The 17970-nt window shown below is 39.5% G+C and overlaps 1 protein-coding gene across 1 annotated transcript in view; it reads right to left on the bottom strand.

Moving 5' to 3' along the window:
* Nucleotides 1–2578: 2578 nt before the first annotated feature.
* pak5 (p21 (RAC1) activated kinase 5) overlaps nt 2579–17970 on the bottom strand; it is a 30128-nt gene continuing 14736 nt past the window's right edge. The window contains 2 exon segments of the mRNA NM_001126638.1: nt 2579–3610; nt 16812–17035. Coding sequence (NP_001120110.1) covers nt 2765–3610; nt 16812–17015 — 1050 coding nt within the window. The 5' untranslated portion in view covers nt 17016–17035 and the 3' untranslated portion in view covers nt 2579–2764.

Consider the following 17970-nt stretch of genomic DNA (forward strand, 5'->3'; position numbering starts at 1 on the left):
CAAGCCAAATTTAAAACAGCCCGTCTTAATAAGCATTTGCTCACCACTTCATAAGATTGGTCCAGGTGCCTTGCCCTGGACCCTTCACTCGGGGGAATTTTTTCTCACATAAATCAAAGTTTTTCTATGGACACTCACCACACTGATCCAATAGTCTGGGTGCAGCGGCCCAGACCCGTAGCAAGGGAGACCCAGCAGTCACAAGTACAATTTCTCAGATGGGTGCGCACTCCAAACACAAATGGAGGTGGTTAAGAAACAAAGCTTTATTTTACATCAGTCCTGACGACTACATGTTGAAAGGCACCACACACGTCAGGATTAATGTGAAATACAACTCAATTTGTGTTTGGAGTGCACACCCACTTGAGAAATTGTGCTTGTGATAATATATTTGTGTCTGTATTTTACCCTACGATTTAGATTGTAAGCTCTATGGGGCAGGGATCTCTATCCTCTTGTCTCTTTAATTCTTAACTTATTGAAACTGTACCTTGGATTTATTTGTATTTAATGTTATACGTTGTATTTATCTATTATTATTTTAATAACAGCCTGTTGTACAGCGCAGCATACATAAGTAGTGCTTTATAAATAAAGATATACATACATACATATACATTTGCCACCAATCAAGCCCATTACTGACCACTCTACGCCATGCTTGTCCATATATTGACGGTGCCGCACTTATTTACATACTTGTGCACATCATGCCCCCTGCACTGAAATCAGAGATGGGCAGGTATAGAAATCAGCACTGACGACCAGGGTGGGTTTGGGTCAGCACAGGCAGAAAAAATTTTCGACCCTAAAATCATTAATTGACACATGCACAGACATACACACACTAAGGGGCAGATTCATCAATGTACGATTGGGTCTGAATTGGAAAAATTCATGTTTTTTCCAATTTATAACACTTTGTATTTTTCCAAATTTTCCTTAATTTCCGCAACTTTTTCGTGCTTTGCGTCAAATTTGTGCGACAAATACGTAAATCGTATTTGTCGCAAAGACTACGAAAGTTTTGGAATTCATTCAAGCTCTGGTATCGCCAGGTTGGAGCAGCAGAGTGCCATTGAGTCCTATGGAGTCATGCACTGAAGGTTCAAAGTCAGAAAGGTTTGCATGCCGTTTATGATCGTTCAGATATGAAAATTTTGTAACTTTCGGATCTTCATACGACCACAACACGAATTTTCTCGCAATTAATTATTTGAAATTCGGACATTGATAAATCTGCCCCATATTGTATGTTTCGGGAATATGGAAGGAAACTACTTTGGGTGAGGTGCAAGTCCTGTAGTGCTAGATATTATAGTGCCATACTTAAATGACAAGGAAACTTTGGGGGACAACCCACCCAGTGATCTAGCTCATCTCCTACTCTAGGCCAGACCTCCTCTCTTTCAAAAAAAAATGCTGACCCACGGTATTTTATTGAGAATACACTTTTGCTAAGAAATGCCTATGAAAAATATGACCAGAGGTAAATAATAAAGACCACCACGTAGGGTTAACCTTGATGCTGTATGGTGGCTTGACTACTTTATCATTATAATCTTGAAACTAAACACCCCTGTTGTTGAAAAAGTTATGCACTTGCACAAATACTAAAAGAGGGTTCTAGGGAATGTGTATCCATCAGTCCACTTTTTTGTACTTTTATAGTAAAATTGGCCAGAGTTGTACTTAGCCTTGGTGTAAGCTCCCACAATGCCTTGTTTTGTAATTCTGCACTTTATCCTTAGCCCCATTGCTTTCCTGATATCCCATGCCGTACTCTGCATGAACCTTTCAAAAGTTGGCACAGGGTTTTTATGTTGTTTACTGAAAACTTTACAAAATAAATTTAACAGAGCTTAGGTACTAAGTGAACGGTTAAGAATAAATGTCAGTAAGGCGTCTTGCATAATATACCCCCAGCCAGTGCAGCCAGTAAACAGTGTAATTAGGAAATAAAAAGTAAGCCATACAAATCATGACCGAATCCTTTGAACTCTGACAAAAATGTCTCCCGAGATGCCAAGGGTTCCTACAGATAAAGGCAGGAATATTTGCATTTCAATAAAAACACGAGGGGTATCCAGTTAAACCTTGTGCAATGAAAAAACCCTGGCTTGCCTTATTAATCTCTTATTATACACAGTAGAAGGGCCCAGAACATTATAGTTAAGGGGTATGCCCCAATATGAAGTTCATTGATAGAATTATTATTCAATTATGCAATGATGTATATTCCCTTACTTGCACATACAGGTACTTCCTGGATGTTTCATTGTACCTTACTGGAAAAAGGATTATGCGCTAGGACATAATAAGATTGAATATATTGCTTGCATGATAACTGTCACAATGAACAGATGCACAATACCAGAGATTTTTTCTTTTCTGGGATGAAGAACCCTGAGCACTGGAGGAAATATTTCTGCCCTGAATAAATTAAGTAGCATTCAACTTATTTGACAATCTATGTGCAACTTCCCTTTGCTCCAGTTGTATTAGGCACAGTGCAACGACAATGTACCAGGTGAGAAGTTCTGCTCCTACCATTCTAGTGAACAAAAGAAGTAAGACTGCTTTTTTTTATTAAACTAACTGTACAACATAGTGGGATTTTTATGGAAGGTATCCAAAGCTGCCAGGTTTTAGAATATAGGTGGGTAACCTGTGACCCCTGGCTGTTGGTAGGTGGCTGGATCAAAAATGTCTAATGTTGGACATTGCAGGTTTACAGGTATAGGTATCCATTTTGTATGTTCTAATAATTAATTTCAATATTATTTCCCAAAGCAATACAGTAAGAAAACCTGTGCATTTGTATTACCTTTGGAATACACCCTCCGGTTTCTGACAAGCGTGGGTAGGTATAAGAACTGAACGGATGGCCTTGCTGGTTAGTTTTCATAACCCCTGCACCATATGGTATGATTGGTTCTTGAAGGCCAGACCCTGACCTTGACCTTTGTCTCATGGCTGGTTGAGGACTTGTTTGGGTGATGTACGATGACTTTGGCCTCTTGTCATAATCATCCTTGGGTAGCCCTTCGCCCCATTCACTGTACTCAAGTCTTTCTCTCGAGCCCTCACTTAGCATTATTGTCCCTGTAATAGATGGCGGAAAATAATCCCTGTAGTCCTGAAGTGATGTACCAGCAATACTGTGGTAATCATACTGATCAACGGATTTACTTTTTGTTTCCAGCTGGGGATGATATTCCGATGGGTAACTTGACAAATCTGCCCTAACGGATTTTACTTCAGGGAAATAGGTTTCATAGGATCTCATTTTAACTGGATGGCCATTGTGCCTCACGGGTTTATTTGCTCTATAATAAACCTCTGCCTCCTCCGCGCTAAGGCTTCTTTCCTTGTATCGTTCAGAAATATTACTTCTTTGCACTTCAGGTTCACAGCTATACTGGGAGAAGGCAAAGAAGCCATTTTCTTCTGGGTATCCTTTCAAGTGGTTGGAATGTCCCAGACGGGGAGTTGGCGGGCTTTCTTTGCGAAGGGAATTGGATCTTGTCACTGAGATATTATCAAAGTCTTCCAGCAGGCCATTGATGTACGCATCTTGCGGTGGTTTACTGCCTCTCACTATAGTCTGCAAAAAGAAAGAACAAAGCGGTTACAAAGAGCAGTAAAGAGTTTTTTCACAATCCAGTAAAAATAATTTGTTTTAAGCAAAAAGAGACTATATATTCTTTCAGGGTACATTTATATGCATAATCCAAAAACTGACTTAGGTAACAAAAAGGAGCTCAGTTTATACTTCTTGCTATAAAATCAAAATGTGGCATCAACGCTCACATTTCTAACTCAGGAACAAATTATCTAGAATTTCCAAGGTTGGTAAGTCAATTAGTAAGCTGATCCAAATTCTATGTGTCTAAATCAGCTTTAATTGTTTGCAGGGCCTGTGAGGCCTAAAGCTAACCATGCACGCATCAATATAAGCTTCATACGATTTTCGGACCGTGTGTCGGCTCCGATTTGTTGTCCCGAGAACTTTTATATAATAGCAATTAGTCATTCAGCTAATCGGACAGGTTGGACAATTTCTGTTAGAAAATTTATATCTGTGCATGTATTGCCTATCTGAAGACATCCATGGGTGACCTACAATTATTAACATTATTATTATTAACATTTATTTATAAAGCGACAACATATTCCACAGCGCTGTACAATAAGTATGTATTTCAATGTCTGACAATTATTAATGGCCAAAACACCATCAGATTTGTTATTTTTAAGACTTTAATTAAGACAAATCACATCTGAATTTTAGTTTTAGATTGTTGTATTATAATGTCTGATCAATATCTGAATATTTTTTGTAAGACAACTAAAATCTGAACATTTATGGCCAGCTTAACAGGAGATGATTTAAATATAATTATAATAACTAGGTAAATTAGCAAAAGATTTGAAGTGGCTTGGTTAGATATGCTATCTTCTTAACATACCCTATCAGTCCCTGGTATAATGGAATCTTATTTAATATTTAGGGTTCTTCACCTTAGGGGGGGCTACAAATTGTAGTTTTTTTTATACAAATGTGTTTCCCCTGAAGCTGCTGCCCTAATAACGTTTGTGGTGTTTATACAAGCATTAGGGCCCTAATTTTCTGTACTACACAATTAGTTGTGTAATATACTTTCATAACTTGTGGACTGGTCTCAACCACTAAGTACTGCTGAAAACAGGAGTCCGGAATTCACTAAACAATTGTCGCTGTGAAGTATTTGAAAAAGTACGAATCACAAAAATACATTTAGGCTGATGTCCCATGGAGCAAGTTAGTCGCCCTCCATAGATCTCGGCTATGGCGGGCGACTAACTGCTCCGAAATGCCCTTCCATCTGAAACAATAGGAGTCGCCAGTGGAAAGGCCTTTGCATTGCTTTGGTTTTCCAAAATCACGCAAAGTTTCCTCCTACAGGCTAACTCGCTCTGTGGGGTATCAGTCTTACTTCTTTGCTTATGAATTCTGGGAACTGTAGTACTTCACAGCTGTAAATCCTTATCTCATTATATGATGGATATTTTCCAGGAAGTATCAATACTAGGACTCAGGTAACTCCTTGGATGAAAGGATTGCCGAGGCTCATGCAATAATCGTGTGCTCAATGCAAAATGAAGGCGCCAGTATAAATTGAAGACAAAAAGAAATCGATAGCACGCTGTCTATGGAAATAAAGGAGAGCTCCCCTCTGTGCTGTTCATTTTGATGCTACCGCTTGCTGAACACGTCTTGCATTTGTTCGGGGCAGCCATGACAGTTGCCATATTTCATGCAGAATCTCTCCCGGCCTGTCCTCTAGTGATAAGCTCTAATGGATCTGGCTGTGAGGACGGCTGTCTTTCCCTGCTACAAACGGGCAATGGAAACTCGCCTCAACCCCCAAACACTGAATTAACTTTGACAATAATGAAGTAGGCAATTAACAGCTTGTCCTTATAAAGCATCTCTGCAATTTTTCCCAAATCACATTCGAATACCGTATAGGTCATAGTAAGTACAATGACAATGACTATCATGCACATCTGCTTTTTGCTGTACTGCAGTAAAAAAGGAATACGGTATGTAATGTCTTAGCTGAACCATCCAAATGGACTTTTCAGCAGCCTGACAGCAACAGTGATATCATGTATGCAAATGTCTTTATTTATTTTAATATAAGCAACCAGAAATATAATGTAAACAAGAAATTACTAACCAACTAATAGGTGTGCTTTGCCCAACAAGAGCCTGCAATCACCCAGAAGCTCCACATGCAAATCAGCCAAATTCCAAAGAAGATTTTGCTTGATATTAGTAAAGAAAAAGAACATCATATAAAAAAATAGATAAACAAAGATGCCAGCCGCAGAGGCAGGGTACAATTTCCATTCTGTATGGCAGCTTTTTTTCATTTGAATTTTATGTTGCCATAACAACAATGGAAACATTTCATTACCCTTGTGCTTCTCTTACACTCTATTAGACATTATTAAAAATAGAACAACGTATAGCTGCATCCTTCTGCGGCAGGAGAGTCAGAGGTAATCTAATTGCCATTGTTTGTTAGTGGAATTTTTAATGACAGCAATTGGGCTGTTGGAATGGCATAAATGTACTCGTTGTGCTAAGAGACAGCTAATATAACAAGGAAAGAACTTCAGCAGGTACAGCAAGTGATATTTAAAGGGGACGTCCATCATGGGATTTGCTTTAACCATGATGTAGACTTTGCAACTTGCAAGGTAAAATTTACATTTCTGGGTTCTGGCTAATCAACTAGGGATTATCTACAAATCCCACAGACCCAAATTGCACCCCTAATTACCCATCCATGGAGCACTTGCATCTGTAGGATTTAAATTAAGGCTGTGCTTTGCAACGTGCAAACCCAGCAGGAGGTGCAAAGTGCAGGCTGTGGGCAGAAGACAACCCTGTCCTTGATGTCCGCTACAGGCAGGTAGTTAAGCACAGGGTTCTCTTGGGTCTTTCTGTGCTGCCACTAAGGGCCCCTATTAAATATATCACTGCTTAATGCGGGCAGTCCTGGACTCATAGGAAGACTCAGCTCCTTGAGTTCCATTTTGGGAGCAAACCACAGACCAAATGAAAACTGCTGTCTTGGGATACTATACTAACAGTTCATTTTCAGATAAGCACCCCCCTCAAACCAGAAACTGATAATCATATCCAGAAAAGCGTGGTTTGTGCACAAAGGGGCCCCTGTGATATCTGGGGCTCTTGGCAATGGATCACTCAGCTCCAACCCAAACCAGCCCTAATTGTGCATTGCATTATCATATGAGTTGATGTAAAAGTCTCCTAAAAATTTAAAGGGAAAGTAGATTATTGCTATGTAATTTTAAATGTGGAAAAAATATTATATTCTCCAAAAAGCTTTCTAATGAGGCCACCCGTGATGACATCTACCCCCATTTTCCTGCATTCTGCCTCTGGCCGCATACCCACCCCCTTCTGGTGACATCAGCAATGGAGGGGTCAAGCACAGGTATGTATGTGATGACAGCATGGAAGGTAGAGTTGGGTTCACGTTGGAAGAGGGTGAGTTAGGGTGACCAGGGGTTTACGACTGGACACACCTGGCATTTTGTAGGGTAAGATGTCAGTCAGACAACAGCTTGGGGGTGCTGTAGTCATTGTCCTACTCTGCTTTTTGGGAAACACTTCTCATTTATAATATGAGGGGCCATAAATTATTAGGAGATTTGTTTTTTAAAATATTTTATATGCCCCTCTCTGCTTAGAATGAAATGAGATGCAGCCCCAGCAGCTGCCTTACCAGATCACATTAAGGGCTCCACTAACTACATCATTTAACACAATGTATGTATATTTGGTGAAGGCAGCACCTTGCATACAGTAGAAGTATCTATATCCGCATCCACTTCAAATGATTTAATAACTTTAAAAGGACAACTAACGTGAAATTCACTAGGGCTGTCAAATTGTTAGGCTCCCCCAGTAAATATAACCGCTTACCATCGACCCTTAACCAATCCTATTCTGCACTGCAAAAATGCACTCGCTGCACTTGTGCTGCCATCTTTAAAATTCCCAAGAACTGCTTGTGACAGTCCAAAACCATTTGCATGCACAGTAAAGCAAAGATTTCCCAGGTTACTTTGCTGTGCATGTACTGACTTCAGATGTTACTTTCCCACACATGCAAACACTCCTGGACTGCCCCAAGGGACCTTTCTTTCAGCAAAGAAATTATATTCAGCGGGGTGGCATAAAAATTGGCACCAGCACCCAGTGGAATTCCCTGTAAAGGCACCTGTTGCAGTAAAATTTTTTCCCCCTAAAAGAGCCCAGTGGGAGGCCACTTGCACCGGGAGGGAGCTCCCATTGTGGGCAGCCATGTTGTGCCACACCTGCCTCAAGTTATGTGCATGCTGTGATGTTATGCACATAATAAGTGCGCCACGAGAGACACTAATTATACGCATCACTAAACATGCCTGCCTGCACCAAGACCACCTAGCACCTAGGTGAGGGAAACAATTTTAGGGCAACAGGTGACCTTTAAGTCGTAGGAGTTTAATGATGCTTCTGACATTGAGCCTCAGCTTTAGGGCTTTAACACATGGGCGGTTCTTCCTGTGTTTCCTTGCAATAGAAGTTTCCTATTCCACCACATGTTGCGTTTCACCTGGGTTTGGCGTTTCACCTGGGTTTGGCGTTTCACCATGCCAGAGTGAGCAACTGAAAAGAAGTTGTGTTTACTCCTGCATTCCATTGTGGTGAAACACTAGAAATATCTTCATGAAAGTGTGGAATTTAATGCATCCATTTTAGATGCTAAAAGAAAACATTTTTACTTTATGGTGTTACTGGTCCTTTAATGCTTTCCTTCTGCTTGTAAACTAATTTATTCTCATCATCCCACAGGCAGAGATAGCAGCTTTAAAATAAAAAGTTGAAAAGTTTTAGCATGCAAACGTGTTCCTACATTGCGCCCGCTGAGTACCACGCTGGCATGTGCCGTGACTCACACATACCCACTGAAATTGTACTTTATCTGCGCGGAACATACAGATTCTACTTCTCACCGAGAGACAGATGTTATCGCTTCAAGCAGGCGATGCTCATTTCAGTAATACCCCTCTAATCCCGGCTCCTTGCGTTCGTGGGAGGACAGCATGAAAAGCACCGATGATTCACTCACCCTAATTTCCAGATCAAAACGCTGCTATTTAGCATGGTAATGCCCTTATTCAGCACCCCCTTGCAATTGCCAAAATGTCTGACAACAGCATTTAAATCAAATTTTAAAATACTGGTTTCTAATAATCAATCAATTAAGCTTTTTCTTTGAAGGCTGTTACCCCATGTATATTAATATGTAGTAATAAATAAAAATTGTAGCCATGTTAAACATGTTAAATGTTATTTAAATGTGATTTTATTTTTGTTATTTTTCTTCTTCCCTTTATTTATTGTTCAATTTACTTTTCTCTGCCTTTCCCTTTATGTCATTGTTATTTTGTCACTTTTATTTCTTTCCATTTTGCTCTCACCCTGTATCTTCCCCACTTCTGATTAAAGTTTTCCTGCTTCTTTCTCCTATTTAGGTCCTATTCTGTAGTGCGATCCCAACAGGAATTATTCCCACCTCTATTACAGGTATGGGATCTCTTATCCAGAAGCCTGTTATCCAGAAAGCTCCAAATTATGGAAAGGCCAACTCCCATAGACTCCATTTCAAACAAATAATGACATTTTTTGTTCATAATAATAATAAAAAAGCAGTACCTTGTACTTCATCCCAGCTAAGATATCAGTCCCTACTGGAGGCAAAACAACCCTACTAGATTTAATAAGGTGGACTTATGGTATGATGATCTTAATTACGCAAAAACCCCTTAGCAGGAAAGGCAGAGGTCCTGAGCATTTTGCATAATGTGTAGCTAGAGGGTGAAGTCACTGGCAATCTGGCTATTTAGTGGGCCAAATCAGTCAATCCAGGCCCAGATCTGGTTGTTGATCAGCTGGCAGAAAATCAATATCAAATAAAGTGCCAAATAAAGTGTGCAATTAGGCAACTTATCTTTCTGTACTCCAGATGTAATACCATAGCCCCCCAGTATCTTAAAGGGGTGGTTCACCTTTAAGCTAATTTTGAGTATGTTATAGAATTACCTATTCTAAGCAACTTTTCATTTGGTCTTTATATATTGGTCATTATATATTTATTATAGTCTTTGAATTATTTGCCTTCTTCTTTCAACTCTTTTCAGTTTTTACATGGGGGTCATTGAACACAGCTGCCAAAAAACTATTGCTCAGTGAGGCTACAGTTTTATTGCTATTGTTACTTTTTGAAACTTTGTTTTTATTCAGTCCCTCCCCTATTCATATACCAGTCTCTCATCCAAACCACTTCCTGGTTGCTAAGGTAACTTAGAACCTAGCAACCAAATACCTGCTGAAACTCCAAACTGGAGAGCGCCTAAACGGAAAATGAAATACCGTATATACTCGAGTATAAGCAGAGTTTTCCAGCACTCAAAATGTGCCAAAAAAGGAATCCTCGGCTTATACTCGAGTCGATTATTAAGGGCAGCACAGGTTTACCTTTCCAACCGGATGCTGTGGATGCGCCCGTGCATTCTTTGGCGTTGCGCGCATGCCCATCCGTGCTCATCCGTCGCCCCCCTGGCACGTGCCTGACGATTATTAAGGGCAGCCCTGCGTTACCTTTCTGACCGGATGCTGCGGTTGCCTTTCTGACCGGATGCGCCGGCTCATCCTTCGGGGGGTGCGCAACGGCAAAGGATGAGCATGCGCATCCGGTCAGAAAGGCAACCGCAGCATCCGGTCAGAAAGGTAACGCAGTGCTGCCCTTAATAATCGACTCAGCCAGCCCGCGCGCAATGGAAAAGAACGAAAGTGCTCATGCGCAGCGTCCAGTTGGAAAGGTAAACCTGTGCTGCCCTTAATAATCGATCACTATCAGCCTGACAGTAGCCTGGATCCTTTAGGCACAGGTTATTAGCTGTAGATGTCATACGTAATGGTCCTGTTATTTCATATAAGCAGGATAACATTATCATTTTCTATAAATATGTTATTCTTCAGCCAACAGTATGTTTTCATGCACCCAAAATTCCTCTCAGTTAATGCCGTATTGCTTATTTGCAAAAGTCTGTCTCAGTGCTGTGCTGGGAGAATGCAGTTGTATTTATGATCTGTGTACCATAATATATTTGAGTTTATTGACAGGAAATTTACTGTATGTATATATTATCAGTATGCTTCGCTACACTTGAAGCCCATAAGTGATGTTCTTGTAATTTTGTGTATACTCAGCAAAGCAGTGCAATTACTTATGTATCTGTCACCTTCTGGATTGCTCAGACCTCTTTATGCAATCATCATACAGAGCAAAGACAAGGGGAAGGAAGGCAGGTTGCCACCCCAGTTACAGAATACCTTGCGAGTACTTATATGAAAGAGACAGAGTGATTTATTTACTAACCCTCTGGGCAGTATTTACTAAACAGTGATGCTCTGACCCAAGCTTCCAGTGCATGTTTGCATTGCTTATCTTACTACAAGGCAAAACTACAGTTTTTATTCCCACCCTAGGCTTATACTCGAGTCAATATGTTTTTCCAGTTTTCTTAGGTAAAATTGGGTACCTCGGCTTATATTCGGGTCGGCTTATACTCGAGTATATACGGTAACTAAAAAACTACAAATAATAAAAAATGAAGACCAATTGTATATTGTCTCAGAATATTACTCTCTACATCATACTAAAAGTTAACTCAAAGTGAACAACTCCTTTAACACCAGTTTATCTATAGAAGAAATGTTTCGAATATTGCAAAATGCAAAATAGTAGGTTGATCCTTGCCTGTAATAGCCTGAAAATGTCTATAACTTCAATTATGGTTTCTATTATGAAGTCTGTATGTGTGTGTATATGTATATATGTATATGTATATTATATATATATATATATATATATATATATATATATATATATATATATATATATATATATATATATATATATATATATATATATATATATATATATATATATATATATATATATATATATATATATATATATATATATATATATATATATATAGGTTCTCCCTGATGAAAGTTCCTGTTTGGAACTGAAACGTCGGACGAATAAAAAACCATGCTTCATCACTTGATTTGAAAGCTTTATTTATTTTTTTGATCCATCTAAAGTCCTGTGAGTGCTGGCTCCCTTTGCAGTATTATATATACATATATATATACATATATATATATATATATATATATATATAGTTAGTGTTGGGAGATCCATTCTTAATCCATCCCTGGCATAATTGCTTCTGTGTATATTTTATGGAATTCTACATTTGCCCAGTTAGTCCCCCATTTCTAACCCAAGGCTCACTGGGGACTGTAGTCCGAGAAAGGCATTTGTTTTGGAACAGAAACAGGGTTTCAAGACCATGTCATGATATCCGTATCAGGACATGGTCTTGAAACCCTTACAAAACAGGTAATTAGTACGGATATTCAAAGCTGCTTGTAAACTGCATTTTCACATAAACAACATGCAGTTTTCCCAAATAAGATTAATGTATATCATGAAGTGTCCCTTTGGCTCCCACTAGTGTCCACATTATGCAATTGTTCTATATAATCTCTCGTGATTTAGGTTGATGTCCCAAGGAGCATATTTGTTGCCCACGACAGATCTCTGCTATCGCGTGCAACTGACTGCTCCAAAATGCCTTTCGACTGGAAACAATAGGAGTCACTGGTGGAAAGGGCTTTGCATAGATTTAGTTTTCCTGAAGTCGCACAAAGCTGCTTGGAGGAAGAAAACCAAAGTGATACAAAGGCCTTTCCGCTGGTAACTCCTGTTTGTTGCCGGTGGAAAGGCATTTCGGAGTGGTTAGTCACCTGCAAAAACAGAGATTTATCACAAGCGATTAACATGCTCCATGGGACATTAGCCTAAAGCACCAACAGCAGAAAGATGTAGACACTGAACATACAGATTATGAAAATACAACTCTAACCCCCCTGGTAATTCTCATTTCTACAGCACAATAAACAGAGATGATTGCCTTGATTAGTTTTGAATTTAAGTAGATAAGCACAGATTACATTCTATATCCATTTTTCCAATTATATAACAATGTACAATCAATTTAATCACCACAATCTATTGCTGCTGATGCCCCAGAGTCTTCATGATTCCTTCATCCTAGTGAAGGCATGCAAGGGGCAGAGCCAGATTAAAGGATAAGAGGCTCAATACCTAAATGGGCCTGATAACCAGAAGGCTATAAAAACTAATAGGAAACTCTTTGAGAATGACTGCTACTATAGGGGTATATGGACACAATTTGCATTCTACTGTTCCTGCCCTGCAGCAGGAGTTGCACATCTACTGGCCCCTAAAGCGATCTGTATTTGTCCTGAAGAGATGGTGATGTAACTTTTGCAACCCTGCCAAGCACACCCAAGCAAAACTGGACCTGATGGCGTGAGTGCTACTGTCATAGGACAAGTGCCTCTGGGCTGCAACTATGAGCCGGGGGCACAAGCAATTGTCAGGCTGCAGTTGCCCATTTGAGTGGAGCAGATACAGCATGACAAAGATTGATTAACACAGACAACTCTACTATAGCAGCGTATATTACAGAACATTAATTGTGGCAGACAGGGAGTGCATATAACAAATCAGAATATTTTTTGTCAAAGCGTATAAAGGATAAATTAAAATGTTAAGGCATGTCAACCCTTTCCCTCTCTCAGTTAGTTGGTGCACCTACTGTGCACGACTCCCTTATACAGGCCTCTCTCCAACAAAGAGTCATTTATTTTAACAAATGTAAAGGGATGGCAAAAACTGTGTTGCTGGTTTCCATGCCGGTGATAAAGAGAATGCTACTTCTACTATTTCTTTTTAGGGAAGGAATAGGAACTGGCAAGACAGAAGGTAACTGTGCCGTAGTAAGGTTAAAAATGGTTCTGCGGGAGCAACATTTGCTAAAATTGCAAGATACACATGTGGCAATTCCTGTAGGTAATCCTCTGTATTTATAGGAGAACTGATTAACTCCTAAGGGGCTATACAGAACTTGAATGCAGGGATATCTGTTAGCCAAGGTATACACAATATGGCCTAGCCCCTTCTTGCATCCCTCAATTGTACAATTAATATTTCTGCAAAGATGTCAGACAGGTGCCATACAGTGGATGCATGACATGAATTTAACTCTTCGCATCCCTGCATTTGGCCAGTAATGATATGATAGGATATTACAACCAACAATCTTCATAGATTTTTGTTTTCTAACTTGCTCAGCTACATTATGTACAATAAACCAACACTAGGGGGCAGCTAAAACTAATTTTTGCTGTCTCGCAATACAATTTGAAAGGCACAACAATGTTTCTGATGCTTTCTGTCAGGGAAGGCAAATACGTTTGCAACCAATTTTATAAACAACATTGGGTAAGAACTAGTCATACAATGAGTTTTTATTACTATTTTCTATCGAAGGGAGAAATTTTACATTATAAAGGGACCATTAGGATCCACCCTGAAAAGCATGTAAACTCAATTTTGGGTCTTGCCCCATAGGTTAAAAGATCCATGGGTTACAATGCAAGAAGCCATTTGGGTGCCAGACTTTGTTATGGTTTATCCACTCATTCAGCTGGGGGCTCAGAACACCTGGACCCTCCATCCACTTTGGGGCATTCTCTGTTTTGCATGGATAGCCTCTGAACCTTCTCCAGGAAATACAGAGTAAGTCTCACATTGCACTCCGTAAACTTGTGTCCAAAAGTGCACCCAAGGCTGCTGCCTAGTCCTGGGCCCAAGGTTAAGGCCCAGTTTAAAAACAAAATATTTCAGCACCAGTTATGCGCAGAGAATGTTCAGGGCAAGTGCCGCTTTACCCCCAGGAGAAAAGCAAAGTTGCACCTCTAAATGTAATAAACACTGCACAGTTTCAGACTAAAAGTGCTGCTGTGTGGAACCCTATTAGTGAGGCACAAAGCAGACAACCCTAACTATACTCCCCTATAGACTGCTTTTTCCCTCATTGGGAAGTTGCAGGGAAAAGTCAGAGTTCAGATTGTTGTTCATACCCAAATCCTATCACTTGAATAAATGGTAGAATGTATTTAGGTTCCTTTTACCCTTATGGCAGAACCTATTTAGAAGCTCTGGTAACCACTGTAGGTAAATGGCAAACAGCAATTCTAATAGGGCACATTCTAAGAACTGGCAGTTTATTTTTGTGCATGAGAGAGAGAAAGCAGCTGATATTCCAAGGAAAGGAAAGTCATTCCAACTCGCCTCCTCTGTTCCACCTTCTCCGCTTATTAATGCAATGTAGATATGTCTCACCGCTGCCAACCATCTGCCAACAGAACATCTTTAGCAGCCCACCATCCTCTCTCATTCTTTCTATGGCCCTAGCCAAGAGCTGGAAAGGCATCATGAGAAACAGTAATTCACATCTTAATTATCAGCCCACTACTTTGCTACAAAGTTACACCCATGCCAGTAAATAAGAACTACTTATTGCAGTTCGATTCACTTTACCATAAAAAAATCTCTTCTAGATATCAGCAAATTGTTATGTTTTAGGGTTCATCAAGCAAGCACATGATTGCAGCAGTGCAGTAATCCAAGCAACCAGAAAGCCAATAACGGCGATGATTCTAGAGCAAGCACAGATGTCTGGTTGCTATGGGTTACCTCAGTGGTGCAGTGTATGCCCCTACCTTAAAAATAGTCAGAGCTAGAACCTTATCTACTTTATTATTATAAACAAGTTGTAGTACGAAAGCATTAAACATTACAAGACTGTGGGGGTTCCTTTATAAACCGTGGGCAAATTTGCACTATGGCATCCAATCAGTAATTTGCCTTTACTGCTTAATCTGTAGCCGGATGGAAAAGGCTAATTACTGTCTTGTTGCCATAGGTTACTGCCCAGGTGCAAATTTTGCAAGTGTTTATAAATGACCCCGTGTGTCCCAAATTGTTGGGCTATGACTTGTCACACCCAAAACTGTAACAGTTCCTTCCTTTTGCTGTCGGGGCCCCAAAAAACGAAAGGGACCCTGACAGGAGTACAACCCCCTCAATGCATTCAAAAATATTCAGGGTCAATTCAAGTTTTTTTTTCTGAATTTAGGGCTGTAAATAAGTGAGATTTTTACTTTGGGGAGATGGGTGAAATTACATCAATTTCTGCTTACAGTAAGGTGCTTTTCTGGTTATATATTTAGGTTAGTTATAAAATATACTGCTCCTCATTTGCTGTTTCAGCAAACAAACTTTAATATTAATGGAATGGAAACATTTTTTACAGTTTCTTTCCAATGAAGCAAATGCTAGGTTATGCTTTAGTGAAACTAGAACAATCCCCAGATGTTAGTTACTGTACACTGCAGGGGAATGGGCTTGTAACTGTTGCCTTTATGTGTCCTTGATTTATTACAGCAAGCAGCATAAACTCAGAACACAAAATTTATTATTAAAATCATCACATCAGAACGTCCCAAAAACTGACTTTCCCCACAGCCTTTGGCAGCACTGTAAGGAAGCCATACCAAGGGAGGTATATGCATTGTCCCTTTGCGGCAACCGGTTTTTTTTTTTTTGGTTAAGCACTTTTTTAGCTCCCTATTAAGCTTATAACTATGTTACCAGTAAAAGCAAATATGTTCCTATATATTCTTCAACAGTCCTTATCCTAAAATGAATGCCAAAAGGATTTTACATGGGTTTCATTCTTCTTAAAAATCAAGTGCCATCTTAATGCAGCAGTATTTTACTTCTTCTCTCTCACAGCTTGTTCCATGCCTGTGCCTCTTACAGAGGGAGGGTGAGTTTAAAGATATTCCATTATAATTATAAAACCATCTATCAATAATTACTACTGTTTAACCAACACGAGTAATAAGGAATTTACGCCTTACAGTCTACAGAAAAATTTAATATTTAAGAGGATAAATCATATTTATAATAATGCTCCATCCTAGGATTTTGTATCCTGGGGGTGCAGTAGATCCTAATGGGGTTACTAAACCAATGCTGATTGTAAACACAATCAATCTAGCAACCAATCAGATCTTTGCCTTCATTCTCTAACATAATAGAGTGATGAAAATGAATTGCTGATTGGTTGTATGTATGCAATGTGCACATGTAGCACCTATGTTACCAAACCAGTCCTACCCCAAGGACCCTAATATTGTCAGTATTAAGTAAATAGGAATACTGTACCTTCATGGGAGCAAGCTGTATTGGTGTTATACATGATGGATCTACCATAGGCTTAGGCCTGTTGGCGGTGTCTGCCAGCAAACTCTGCCACTGCTGAGGAAGGCCTATAAACTTCTGCTCTTTATGGTCAAATCCAGTGTGAACCCTGTGTTCAAAATTTGAAGGCCCTGAAATGTCCAGCTTTTTCTTTTTCTTCCCAAACATTTTGGGCAATGCAGTCAAACCTTGGAAAACAAACAAACAAAAAAAGTGTTATTATTGATTCTGATTATTATAGATCTGAAGAAAATAATAGAACAGGTTAAATTAAGAAATCTACACATTTGATTCAAGTTTCCAGGCTGAGTAACTGCTCTGTCCTTTAATCTGAACAGTTCAAATTAAGAAAAGATACTAGAGAAGTACTGAAACTAGAATTTGGACCAATTACTGGTATTTTGTAGAAGGAAAGTCATTTTGGCATTTTACTGCCAACAGACTTGCCACATTAGTGCCTCCTAGAACCCTATATTTATTCTGCAGAAAGCTTTACCATAACTGAGTAAAGAGCCCTAGAAGCTACCTCCGTTTGCTTAAGATTGCAGCTGCCATTTTAAATAGCTACCTGTTTGCAGTCTAGCCATTATAGCTCAGACCACAACTTCCTAAGGGAGGGGGTGGGAGTCCTTAGCATTCTTATGGGAGAGGGGAGCAGGAGAGGGGGAAAGTGGAGAGAACTGAAGGACTCTGGCCCCAGGAATGAAGGAGAGAGGAAGTCAGATACCCTAAGAACAAAAAAGAAGACATGAAATCCTGTGTTTCTTTTAAAAGAGGACTCAATGCAGCATTACTGTAAGTGCTTATGGCTGTATTTACATAGAATCTTTCTTAGTTTTACCTTTCCTTCTCCTTTAAGTTAGCTACCTTATTTATAATTTAACTTTCTAGTTAGGCCCTCTCCTATTCCTTTTCCAGTCTCTCATTCAAACCACTGCCTGGTTACTAGGCCAGCTTCTGAAATTAAAATGTTGCTGAACAAATATTTAAATAATTAAAAGAAAAAAAATATGAAGACAAAATGCAAATAGTGCCCATATATCATACTAAAGATTAGTTAATGATGAGCCACTCCATTAAAGGGCAAGGAAGGAGTCACTAAGCACCCCCCTGTGACTAACCA

This window comes from Xenopus tropicalis, chromosome 5 (assembly GCF_000004195.4).
Source record: "Xenopus tropicalis strain Nigerian chromosome 5, UCB_Xtro_10.0, whole genome shotgun sequence".
Taxonomy (NCBI): domain Eukaryota; kingdom Metazoa; phylum Chordata; class Amphibia; order Anura; family Pipidae; genus Xenopus; species Xenopus tropicalis.